Source organism: Corvus moneduloides, chromosome 1 (assembly GCF_009650955.1).
Source record: "Corvus moneduloides isolate bCorMon1 chromosome 1, bCorMon1.pri, whole genome shotgun sequence".
NCBI lineage: Eukaryota > Metazoa > Chordata > Aves > Passeriformes > Corvidae > Corvus > Corvus moneduloides.
Window position 1 is genome coordinate 162,013,462 of NC_045476.1, and position 13,002 is coordinate 162,026,463.

At 37.8% G+C, this 13,002-nt stretch overlaps 1 protein-coding gene across 10 annotated transcripts in view; it reads right to left on the reverse strand.

Annotated features, from left to right (window-relative positions):
• The window catches only part of TRAPPC9 (trafficking protein particle complex 9), a 480,517-nt gene that overhangs the window by 314,715 nt on the left and 152,800 nt on the right, over nt 1–13,002 (reverse strand). For all 10 annotated transcript variants that reach the window (XR_004244481.1, XM_032134195.1, XM_032134121.1 and 7 more), the window contains one exon: nt 10,423–10,565. Coding sequence is in view for 9 of the 10 variants with exons in the window: in XM_032134195.1 (XP_031990086.1) it covers nt 10,423–10,565 (143 nt within the window). In the remaining variant the exon portion in view is untranslated. The remainder of the gene's footprint in view (nt 1–10,422; nt 10,566–13,002) is intronic.

Here is a 13,002-nt window from a genome sequence, read left to right on the forward strand (position 1 = left end):
CACTTCACAGCTTTCACATCCACTTCTGTGGAAAAAGCCACAGAATTTTTCAGTTCTTTGAGCCTTTACATAAAAAAAAGAGTTGTATTATTTAAAATTACCTTGACATTACCCCTTTAAGAAACAAATTCACAAGCAAAAATTTTAATTGGTTTGGATTTATTGTCAAGGAGCAATTCCTTTTCCATGGCTTGTCTACAGACCAAAACAAGCTGTGAATTAGAGCACTTAACCTTGAGAAGAACTTCTCTGGGAGGGAGAACTCTCTCCCCTCTGTAAGACAGGCAAACACAGGTGCTTCTCACAAAAAAACTTAGTATTTCTCAGCTACTATCCTTCAAATACAAATTTTCCCAGAGGCATTTGATAGAAATACACCAACTACATTACTGGTAACCCCAAAAAATAATGCAGACAAAGCTACAGAATAGAACTTACTGCAAAAGTTCATTCTAATAAACTTTTTAAGTAAAAATAATATTATTTTATAATGTTCACCAGTCTTATTAAGTTAATATTATTAAAATTAACAATTTACTAATTTAGTTACTATTTAATACAATTACATGTTATTTTTTTCAATTAATGTTTTATTCAAATTAATATTTTGGAACATTTTATTCTAATTTACAACCTTTTCTTCCTTGTGAGACTAAGCAGAAATAGCAGCATTGGTGATAAAAATAGAATACACATGAAAATTTATTGGAACGAGGTACCAAAATACCAAATACAATCAGACAGTTGCAAAAACACTTTACCAATCTATCTGAAATTCAAAACTTCCCAAGAAGCTACTGAACAACCCAGAAATATTCCAAAAAGGGAAGAAAGAAGAATATTGGTGAGGTGAGAGTTGTCAGAGCCATCCTTCAATGTACAAGTTCAAGCTACAGTTGAGTGTCTTGGGCAACCAAGAATACTTATTTAAATATTTCCATTTATTGCACAATAATTTACAATTGAACTGAAACACCATTCCAAAATTCATTAAACTCAGAGGTGCAGGAGTTTAAGAACTGTTCCGCTTTGGGAATAGATTCTCTGGTCCATAATACAACTCTCTTCTGCAAATCAGAGACGTCCCTTCCAGAGCACACACAAGAGGAAATGTTTTGCCAACCCCTGATTTGGGAACACTCCCAGGACAAGCCCAGGAGGTCAAGGTTTAGGTCATAAAGTGACAATAATGTCACCTGCAGCCAGGCACTGCGAGACAAGAAAGCACTGCTGGGGTCAGCACCATGTCTCTTAGAAAGAATAAAAAGCAAAAGTGGGGGTGGAGGCTTTTATATACATATTTTAAGAGATTTCTCTCTCTGTGTAAAACCCCAATGACTACTGAATATAGAGGGGGATGCAGGAAGGCAGCTGACTGCCTGAAGCAAACATGTCAAAGCTCAAAAATTTAGAACAAATAAGGAGCCATGGCTCTTGTTAGAAACTTCCTTCCTTAGAACTCACAAGAAAGAAATAACTGGAAGGGCAGGACTTGAGTCAGTTACCAGAAAGGAATGGAAAAGAAAAGGGGGTAAAGCTTTTATCAGCTTCTCTCTCATCACCGGGAGAGTGGGAGAGACCTGTGAAGTCTCAGACAACCTCTGCATCTCCAGTAGATACAACGTGATGATCTGGAAGAGAAACTTCCAGTGTAAATGAAGTTTAAAAAACTTAATATGGAAGGAATTTTTTATTTCTGCCACAGTAAACCCAGACAAAAAACATGCAAGCCTCCTGTAATATCTTCTGGCAGCAGAGCCAAAGTTTTGCAAATAAAACAATTCCTGCCACAAAGGAGCTACACAAGCAGCTGCCCTTCAGGACTAAACAAGATCACTAATATTAAAAAATTCCCAAATATGAATTCTTGAAAATTATTTATCATCATGACATTTATTTCCTTCTCTTCCAACAGTACAAAAAATAGACATGTAGGAGAAATCATTCTTTCCCTGTCAATTTTAAGTTAATTCTCCAGGGAAATCTTTAAGTTAAAAAAATATAAAACTCGAAGTTCCAGAATTATTACAGTACCTTGAAAACTTAGAAGAATCAGATATTAGTGTGAAAAAAATGGAAGTAACATTAAGACTGTAGAAAAAGATAGCACTAGATCTTCAGAGTAAATACAGGACAGTTTCAAAGAGACTATTACAGCAACAAAAACCAAACACAAATAAAGGTTACAAAAAATTTTTAATTTAAACAGCAAGCTTCAAACAGAAGCTGCATCTAAGTAAGGCAACCAAGAAAGCAAAAGCTCTGGAAAATCACACATATTGTCAAAATAAAGATTAAAAAAAGAAAAAGAAACACACAAATTGTTAAAGAAGAATTTGCTGAAAACCTGAGAACTAGCAGGATTTTTTTTTAACATGCTGCAATCAGTAGGACTGTGTAGAACTCATGATGCTGAGTTATGAAGGTTCCAGGAAAACAAAGAATTAATAAGAAAACCAAATAATTGATATCAATTTTCTCTCCAGAAGAACATACATAAGGCCATCCTTTGCAAGACAGAAATTAAAGAACCTATTTCCGTGTCTGTAAAGGAGATTTGAGAGGCAAATCATGTTCATGTAAGTGTGATAAAGGAACTCCAGTGAGATTTTGCTGAACCCCTATTTTAAGTGCAGTCAGAAATGTGTTGCTTAAACCAAGCTCTTTACCAGAAAATTTGAAACATCAAATTGTTTTAAGGATTTTAAGGCAATTCACCAAATCTTAGGCTACTAGTGGTGACCTCAGCACTATGTAAATCACTTTTTTTAAAGTCTGCCAGCTTAAAAAAAAAAAAAATTAAACCACTCAAAATAATAAATGGATCTGAAGTTGATTAAATTATATACCATAATGGCCTATACATGTTTGAGAGAGAAACACCAGTCATAAGCCAGAGATTTATCGAACTGGGAAAGACTTGCCCACATGTACACAATTTCTTCTCCCTTTCCCAAACTATCCACCACCATGCCACAGTTTACACTAAATATTTATTTGAGGAGGGTAGATTTTGACTCCTCTAAGTTTAGTCAAGTAGGTGTTAGTTACCATTCATCCCAGGGAAGGCAGAGAACACCATCTCCCACATTTCGCACATTGTGAAGGGTCACCAGTGGCTCCCCAGTCTTTTCTTAGGGGTTATTTCACTGTTACCAGCTCCTTTTGAGGGTTTGGATTGAACACATCCAGAAAAGTCAGTTTGTGTTTGGGTGGGGTGGGTTTGTGGTTTAGTATCAAACACACAACGTGAAACCATCATCAGCTGTGCTGGACCATGTACAGACACCAGGATGCAGAACAAACGTTCTTGAAAGGGTTTGACTCTTCTTCCCATCTAATGGAAAGGAAATAAGTCTGGGTCCAATAAATTAAGCCTACTGAAAATCACAGCACCCAAACATTTTTCCATTTTGATAATCTTCCTTATATGGTCATGATGTTTGCTTTTGAAAAATCTTCCATAAATGTCATGTTCAAGATTTTCTTTTACAAGTGAGACAAAACTGCAGAAGGTTGTACAGGTGAAAACCAGAATTACAAGGTAATATTTTCAGCAGATTGATTTATCATCTGAACATCTCAGAATAACAAGCAAATTTAAGTCAATACTGATACTAAAAAAAATTAAGGAACTTTTTTTTTAATTGAAAATTGAGTTAATTCAACAGTGTCTTAGAGATTTAGTATAGAAATGAATTTCTCTTATCATCTACTGCAGAACTGAGAATATAGAACAAGCAAAAGTCAGCAGCAAAATGAATCATGCTGTATTTTTAAAATCTTACAATGCCAGTTATGGTTCCAAAAACAGGCACAAAACTGGGGCCATGGGAACTTCAGGCAAATGACAATGACACTGTGATCTAGAAATCTCTTTCAGGAGGATTGTGATTACTTGAAATGACAGCAGAGGATATTCTTCAGTAACACTGAACGCAGAATTAAACCCCAAATGCAGCTGCAATGATGGCTCACTTCAGTGAAAAATCTCTCTGCAGTTCAGTCTCTAGCTTAGTTTTAAAGTCACTTTAAACAAGAAACTCTCAGGGGGGTTGGTAAGTTTTCTGCATCCTGACTCATCTCACTTTCCCATCAACTGAAATCATGGAGTATTTTCATATCCACGGGGGTTTTTGGTGGGTTTGGGGTTGTTTTTGCTTCTCATCTGTTTTCTTTGAACAGCCATCATTACTCAGAATTGGACACAGACAGGGAAGAGAAGCTTTGGCTCTGATGACAGTGGTGTGACACATGACAACCCTGTCCTCCAAAATCCACTGACCAACACAAAGAGCAACACAGCAGAACAACAACCTACAGTACCTCTGTTGGTGCTGTTGTGTCTTCAATAGGGTCTTCTTTAATGTAATGTTTAATAAATGATCTAAAAATGAAGTTCTCAAGATTAACTTCAGATGATTAAGTCAGTTTATCCACCTTACTGGCAAAAGGTCTTTTCACATATTCCAAGAAGCGTCCTCATCTGACTTCTCCCAGTTGTAAACCTTTTCACTTATGCTAAATATTCCCAGCACATCTATAAATATTTGCAGATTTATGTTCTCACATCTTCATACGACAAACCATACATATTTAACATTTTGATCTCAAAAATCAATTCTCTCAATCTGCAAGCTACTTTTTGCTGCTCTTTCATGAACTCGCTGCAGTGTTACACCATTAGCAGAAGTTAAATACCTCTGATTACCAAGATAATTTAACTATTGGGTGTAACCTCCCACGCGTCATGAGTTACCACTCAGTAAAATCTATATTGAGCTCAATAATGTATAAATAAGGAATATATTTTAGAATGACATCCAGTCCTGAGAACATTGATATAAATCCATTGCTTGACAGATTTTCCTAATGATTTGTCAGTTTAATTGCACCAAATGAGAGCTCTATTTGCTTTATTTAGTTGAATTTGCCTGGTTCCCATTTTGACTGACTTTTAGTATTAATATTTTTCATTAACAAAACAGTGAATTTAATACTAATTATTTTCTCCATGTAGAAACAGCAGATCACTTCAAACAGGTCATATCTTAAGTCTTCCTCCAAACATCTTGCTCTTCAAGCACCCAAACAAAAGAGGTTTTTCTCCACCCTTCAAAGCTCTATGACATTTTGAACACCAAAATACTGAGAAAGAGAAGACTATAAACTGCTGCCTATCAGTAGGTGGCTGATTGTCATTCTGAATGTAGCAAATGTGAACACTTAATTTAAAAATCTGGCTATATAAAACCAAGAAGGGTTTCAGAAAGTGCTACATAACTTCTTATCATGTAACAAACAGGTCTGTTAGAGCACAACTGAAGAAACAATTCTGTTTACTCTTTCCCTTGTATAATTTGTAAATATACAATAATCAGGATTACTGATCCAAACCTGATGTGTTGCGATTTACTGTAGCAAAAACAGGGGCAACCTTGGGAACTGGAATGGAAATTCTAAAAATTGTATCTGATTTCATTAAACCTCAAAGTTCTACCCACCCAGCTGAGGACCTCCTGAGAACCCTCAGCACAACCAAGATTGCTCTGTCTTCAAACACTCAGCGAAATCAAGTCGGAAAAAAATGCATCTTAACTTTATATACAAAACAGTGAGAAATCTCAAACAAGGGAACACACTGCAGGCTCTGCTTTGAATTGATGCCTTCTTGACAAAACCAAATAATTTCATTTAATGATCTACATTAATGACACAAAGGAAAATTACCTTGAACCTATGGCTAGATGAATTGGCACTTTGAATTAACAGTGTTAACCTGCTACAATTCCTTTTTTTTTCCCTCTGACTCAAATATAAGAACAGAGTCTAAGGCTCAGCACTTGCCAGAAGAGATCTGCAGCTGATGTCTCAGCAGCTATATGGTGGTTTCAAGACAGAAAGTATTCCGCCCCACAAAAAAACTTAAAGATTAAAAAATTACCTTATCATCTTGAATTTGTAGAATTTACAGGTAAGAATATTATTACATATCTGGATTCCCAACTTGGCTTAAAAGTGAAGGCACCATCTCTGAGGATTGACTTCATCTACAAATTCAGACTGTCTCACTACATTTGCAATAAACAAAATCAACATTTTCTGGCTTAGGCTCTCACTTAAGACACTTTTGTACTGATGGCACAGTGGCAAGGGACACAAGGCGACCAGCAGGCCCCTCGCAACGTGCAGAGCACACCTTACTTGAATTCTTGTCAGACGTGCAGTATTTTTTCTGGCATTTTTTCATGCTCTTTTATAAAGGCAATAAGTAAGGACATTCAGTGCCCATGAAAACTGGCAGATAACACCTCTGAGAGAAACAACAGGTATAAAGAAGATTGTTCAACACAACCTAGGTAAGTTTCAACAGCAGACTTGCTTAGAGCTAACAGGATATCAAAATGAGGAGGAGAATCACACAAAACCATCAACAGAATGTATCCTTACACTGAACATTTGCATCCCATCTCCACTGGCAGTCTAGGATCAGATCATGGGATCCCCACCATCAGTCTGGAACCTGCTGGTAACTGTGCTGCTTGGAGGCCTGGAAGCACAGCAGTGTTTTGGGGCTAAGCCCTGGTAAGGAATCAATTGCCATGGTACGGCCAATTACAGAAGACAATTAGTACAATTTTAATATACAGATGTATCTGCATTTTTGATAAATAAGTGGTTAAACAAGTAGATTCCTGAAGCCCTTCAAGACTTCATTGAGCTGCAGGACAGAGTGGGAGAACTCGCAACATTAACTCTTTATCTCTCACACCCCATTCCAGGGCTGCTTCCAACTCCTGTGTTTTTGGTGATGCCTCCTGGGACAATCCCCTCCCTGCACACATGAACAAGCAGAGCCAAGGATCACGGGTAACATGATCAGAGGGAATATTTCCCAGCACAAGGCTGCTCTGCCAGCTCCTCTGGATGTAGGCAGCAGACGGAGCACAGTGAAGGACCTTGGAGCAGATGAGGCCCTTCACTGACAGAACATCATGTGCCTCAACAGCAGGGCTGAGATCTGAACCAGAATTAGGTGTGGGGAGAGCTGAGATCTGAACCAGAATCAGGCCACAGATCAGGCACTGCAGCTGCATCCAACCCATCTCAACACCCCCACAGACCAGCACAAAGGTTAAAAGGCTCTGTTGTCATGATATAAACTTAACTGAAGATCTGCTGGAGATGTGGTTAATGAAACTTCTCCCCATGAGGCAGGAGCTTGTGCATGAGTCAAAGATATAATTTTGCTTAGATATTTAAAAAACCAGAACCCAAGCCCAAATCCCCAGTTGTTTCATTGATATTTCCCATGCATTTCTGCTCAAGCAGCTAAATAGAAGAAATACCAATTAAGTTTGGAAGACTTTTACATAAACCACAATCTTAATGTTACAATGGGGGGTGAAGTGTTTTCATTAACGTTTTTCCTGAGGTTTTTTTCACTAAAGGCCTAAGGGAAGAATCAATGCTCTAAGTTATTTTAGTTTGCTTTGACTTTTTAAGCCCAGGAGTTAGTAACCTAATGTTTCTTACTTTTGTGGGGGAAAAAATGTAAAATAAAAAAATAAAATGAAAAAGAAAAGGAAATAATTTAAGCCAGATAATGAAAGCAATGACAACTTCCATTCTGAAATGACAGCTAAGGAGGTAAATGATAAAATACAATTTCTTGTAATGACTAAACAAAAACAGCCCAGCACCTAAGACAGTATTTAAGAAATGAAGTCTCAGTTGTAAATCAAAAGGAAACCAGATCTGAGTTTTTACAAGAGCAAGCAAAAGTAAAAAAAAAAAAAAAAACCCACAAACAAACAACTTATAATTTGCTGTCATTGTGTATCAGATATTGGCAGAGATGATCAACAGTAAAAAATTAAACTTTTTTTCCTCTAATGATGAACAGTTACCCTTAGCAGATTGGGATACACATTTCTGGCATTTTTTCACTAAATGATAATATCAAATGCCATGACTTCTCCTTCCAGTGGAGAATCTGCACAGGGATGCAAGAGCAAAGGAACAGTGTTACAGATCACTAAAGCCAATGGCATGGAACAAGCAGGAAGAGATAAGAACACCAAAATGCACTCATGACTTAGCAAACAATATATACCTGAAGTAACAACAACAACAACAACAACAAAGCCTTTTGACAGGTCTAGCAAGAAAACATTTCTGAGAGAAATGTAAATATTACAGTCTTTTTCTCCAGCTCAGTAAAGCTTTTAGGCACCCTTAAAAGCAGCCACATCTTTAACTACATCTCCAGTCAGCAAACTACTGAAAGTTTCCACTGACTTAACTGCTGATCAGAGTGATGAACAGGCAAAGGATGAAGCAAACACACACAGTGTGAGCTGAAGCACTTGGCTGAATTGGAGCCACTAAATATAGCTCCAGCTGCCGCACGATGTGGGAAACTGTGCCCTGCTGAACACAGAAACTCTGCCTTTGAATTAGCACCTCCATCTATTTTTAAAGATTTCAGGATTAAATACTTGCTCCACATCATGAACTCCTGAGAGCGGACTGACAAGGCAGGGGTAGGATAACCTTGTCCTACACAAAACATAGCTGGGGAAGCCAAGCACAAAAGGCCAACATCCCAACAAGAGGGAGTCAAAAAAAACCCATCAGGTTGCATTTGAAGCTTTTATGGGAGGTTTGCAGCTTCACACCCGATCCACCCTGTAACTATAAAGAATTGCAGTGAACCATAGAGCAGTCTATTAAATTAAACCATTAAAAACACACATTTTGAGAGTATGGAGAGCTTTTTTGACACTGAATGGAGGGGACTATGCATTCAAATAATAAATGAAACCCAGTTATTTTAACCTGTATGATGATTCTTCTTGAAAACTATTTCAAGTTGATGCTGTGGTGCTTCCAGGTTGTTCAAGAGAGATCACTTATTCAATCTCGAAAACCTTACAAATGCTGAAGAATGTGCCATTGCAGGGATGAGACTCTGGACATCATTAAAAAGGGGCCCAGGATTTTGCAAACAGTTGTTCTGGATACCATGTTCTGACTTTGCCAAGCAGCATTAAATTTGCTTTACTTGACCAGTTCCTAAAATAATAAAACCATGCCTATTATGTTACACTTTCAAGCAGCAAAATGCTCAAGAAACTTGCTTACTAATAGAGCCATATGGTTTTACAAGAGCAGGACACAAATGCCTCACTAAAAATAATCCTCTTTGTCTCATTTTTTAACATTTTCTTAAAGAACTGTTGCAGCGTTTCACAATCTTTGCCTAACCTAAAATTCCCTTGCTATTTGCAAAGGTCATTATTTCCTGTATCACCTGTGGTGAAAAACAGAATCCCATTCTTCTTGGCAGTGCCATGATTACAAACTCCACTCCCTTGTCAGTCATCTTTCCTTCAGCAAGACCAGCAGTTTCTTTAAATGTATGTTTTAACATAAGTCCCATCTTATCACTCTTCCTGTTCCTGACTCTCCAACTTCTCTTCATGTTGAAGCCTAAAAACTTTCCTTGAGGCTTTAATTCTTCTGCTCACAGCCCTGTTGTTCAGGCTATGTTGCTGCCACAGGCTGTCCATCCATCCCTGGACATTTTTGCCATGGTATGATACTGGTGACTGAATTCTTTCCCTTGAAAATTAAATATTCACCCAGTATCTCCTAGACTGGCATTTCCTTCTTGCCCATCTTCAGATTTCTGAAGTCTGTCATGAAACGGTCCCAGCCCAGTAGGAATCTCTTGAATAATTAAGTTCCCTCTCAACTATTATTATTATTATTAGTGTTGCAATACATAACTGCATTGAAATAATCTCAGAATTTAAATCAAACCAAATTCTTGCTCCCATTGTACACAGAGGGTTTTTTTTACAATAATCCTACTAATTATTAAAATTGATTGCACTCAGTGGCTGACGAATTTTATTCAAATTTTGTCATCACGTTTGACCACCATCAAGTGTTGCCTTGTTTTTTAACCTTCACCATGGTATGTGAAATTGCTCTGTGGTTTACAAGAGAAAACAAGCACCAAAGCAGAGTCTGGTCACAATTTATTCATCACATCATTCACATCTGCATTTTGGGTAAGATTCTGTTATACAAACACCAAACTCTGTAATGCACAACACACCACAACTGCTAAGAGATACAGAAAAAATGTAATCAAACTGTACCATAAACATGAGATATCCTGTCCCTGCTAAAATAAATCATCAGGAGAAAATGTTTGAAGCTCAGAAACTGTTGAATGAACATGAATTGCTCCAATAAACTCCTCAATGAGAAATTTTGAAAATTTCTTCATGTAATTCTTTACCTACATGTTGCTGATGATACTGAAAATGTTTCCAATATGGTGTTTCCATTATGGTTCAATAGAACAGAGACAATGAGTGAGATTTCAAGAGTCAAGGCAAGGCTCACCTTGTTGCTGGCAGGGTACTGATGCGAGTGAAGAAAACAGAGGGCTCCACCTCTACATGGAGGCCCAGGGCAAGGTTCCTGTAATATCCTTCAGCATGTCCTGGTCCACCAGAGTACTTGAAATTCAAAATGGCTTCCAGTGTCTAGAGAAATAAAAGTCAATACCTTGTTAGCTGTTTTTCACTACTGTGCATTTCACAAGTTCAATTAAATTTGGCCACAGAAGTGATTTGCAAATTTGCTTTCCTAACCCATCCGTTCTGTTATCTCAGGAAAAAAGGCAATCTAACAAATAACTGCAGCTTAGGCAAAGAGTTGCCTAATCCTTTTAAAAACTAGAGTGCAGCACAAAGTCAGCTGGACTTCCCTTTACATAATTCCTCCCCATACCACATTCAACACTGAAAAAAATCAAGATCTTATAATTGCTTAGAAGACTTTAGTGTTTATGAAATGCTGCACTCTTTCATACTGTTGAAAAATATTCACCACTTCATGATCTGTAAAATCAAATGAAAAAGCTTCAAAGTTTGGGGGCAGATAAAGATCACATAAAACTAAAAGAATGGTCTCTCAACAAGTCACTGCAAACTTACTTCATCTCCATGAACTAACAGATTAAAACAACACCTAACTGCATGCACCTTGTCTTTCTTTGTGTTCGTTTTATAGGAAATGGCTGGTTAGTAAATATTAAAAATGAGGGTGATTCTCTAGCATGACTCTTATGCACGTGTTGCTCTCAGCAGCCCTGAGCCTTTACTTCTCTGAGGAAATTTGGGCTTTGTGTCTTTCCCCTCAATGAACAGCATGGGAGAAGCTTCCCAGCATGGTTCCCATGTCATCATCAGTGTTCAAGCTCAGAACAACCCTTTGACTGATCCAAACAGATTATTCATGACCTTGTCTTTCATTATGTTCCTGAAATACAATTTGCTGGAAGCAAGGTGAGAACTTGGGAAGCGTCACTGGATTTTTTTTTCCTCAGTTTTTATTCTAGTCCTTGGGCAGCTGCTATGGCCACATCTCAGAGCCAGGCAGAGGTAGAGCCAGCCCTGCACCCAAACATGGACATAACATACTATGCTGAAGCCTAGATCTGGAAGCACAGACACTTCCTAAAAGGGTTCAGAAACAACACCAATTTCATCTTTGTTTGGCTTTTAGCTCATTCTTCATAAAAAAAGGCAAAAAAATGCCAACCCTCAAATCAACAACTTATCCAGGAAAGAAAATCTATTTAACAGACACCATCAACCCTCAGATAGGTAAAAGCACTCTGCCTCTCAAGAAGATTTACAAAAAATTTGTGGGACCTGTTAGGTTTTTTTCATAAGCTTTAAGGAACAAGCTAAGGATTTTACAAAAAAAAGCCATTTCTGTTTGATACCATCCTAAGTCTGGCCGAAGGAAAAGAAACAGAGACAGAATCACTTTCTTCAAATAACCACAATCCAGTGATTTAAAGAATACCAAAATCAAGAGTTTAATGTTTTGCTGCATGTGTGCACTTATCTGTTCTGCCTATTTCCAACTCGCTTTTAAGTGGGCTAATTTTAATTCTTAATTTAGCTTCATTAAAATTCATGAGAGTCATATTACAATACAAATAAAACCCTTCACTGGGCACTCTGGACATACCCATCTACTCTGTTTATGTCAATTCCTAATTTGTAGTTAATGAACTCAAGTTTATGTTATGTCAGGAGAGCTAATCAATATTAAAGACAAAAATGAAAAAGCACAAATCCATTCAAAACATACTTCATCCTAATTAACCAGCTGGACCATTTCATAAAAATCAGAGCCAGGCTCTGTAAGTGCAGGGATCTGACACTACTTACATTGCAATGTGAGAATGGACTTCAATTTCAATTAGGACACTGTGAAAACTCTATGCATGTTCTGTATCATTGCTGTAACATTCACAGTGTCCTGCTGGGAAAAGCTCCGTGGTTCACTCTACACGGGACCGTGGCACAAAGCTGCTCTATCAGGCCCAGCCCCATGTCATTACAGGTAAACACATAACACATTTGAGCTTGAAATGTCACAGAGCATCACTGTTTCAGATTCAAAACCACCTTCCATCCTATACCAAGTGAAAAACCTCCAGAAAAAAGGCTAAAAATACAACCATTATGTGCCACTGATGAGCAGGAGAGTTTAACTGCACCTTCATAATCTTGGTCCCTGTTGCAGTGGGGAATTTGCAAGAGAAACCCTGCTGATGATGCTGTGTCTCCCCAAACCCCACGGGAGAGAACAGGGAAGAGGAAACCCAACCATATTCCATTAATCCAGACAGCAGCAGGACATCCCTTCCCACCCAAAATGTCAGATCTAACTAGGCACATTTAACACTGAGGAGACAAGAGATTCTGAGAACTGCAGCACACCCAAACCTCTGTTCTTTCTATGGCCATCATGATTTGCTGGAGTCTATGAATGTGCACATGCACACAAAGAAAAAACATCAGGCAGACTTTACATCAGGACTGTAGATAGATGTGTAGGGGTGGAGCATGACTGAACAAAATGATTTTTCTTCAGGAGCCTTCAGGTGACTAGAGAAAGTTT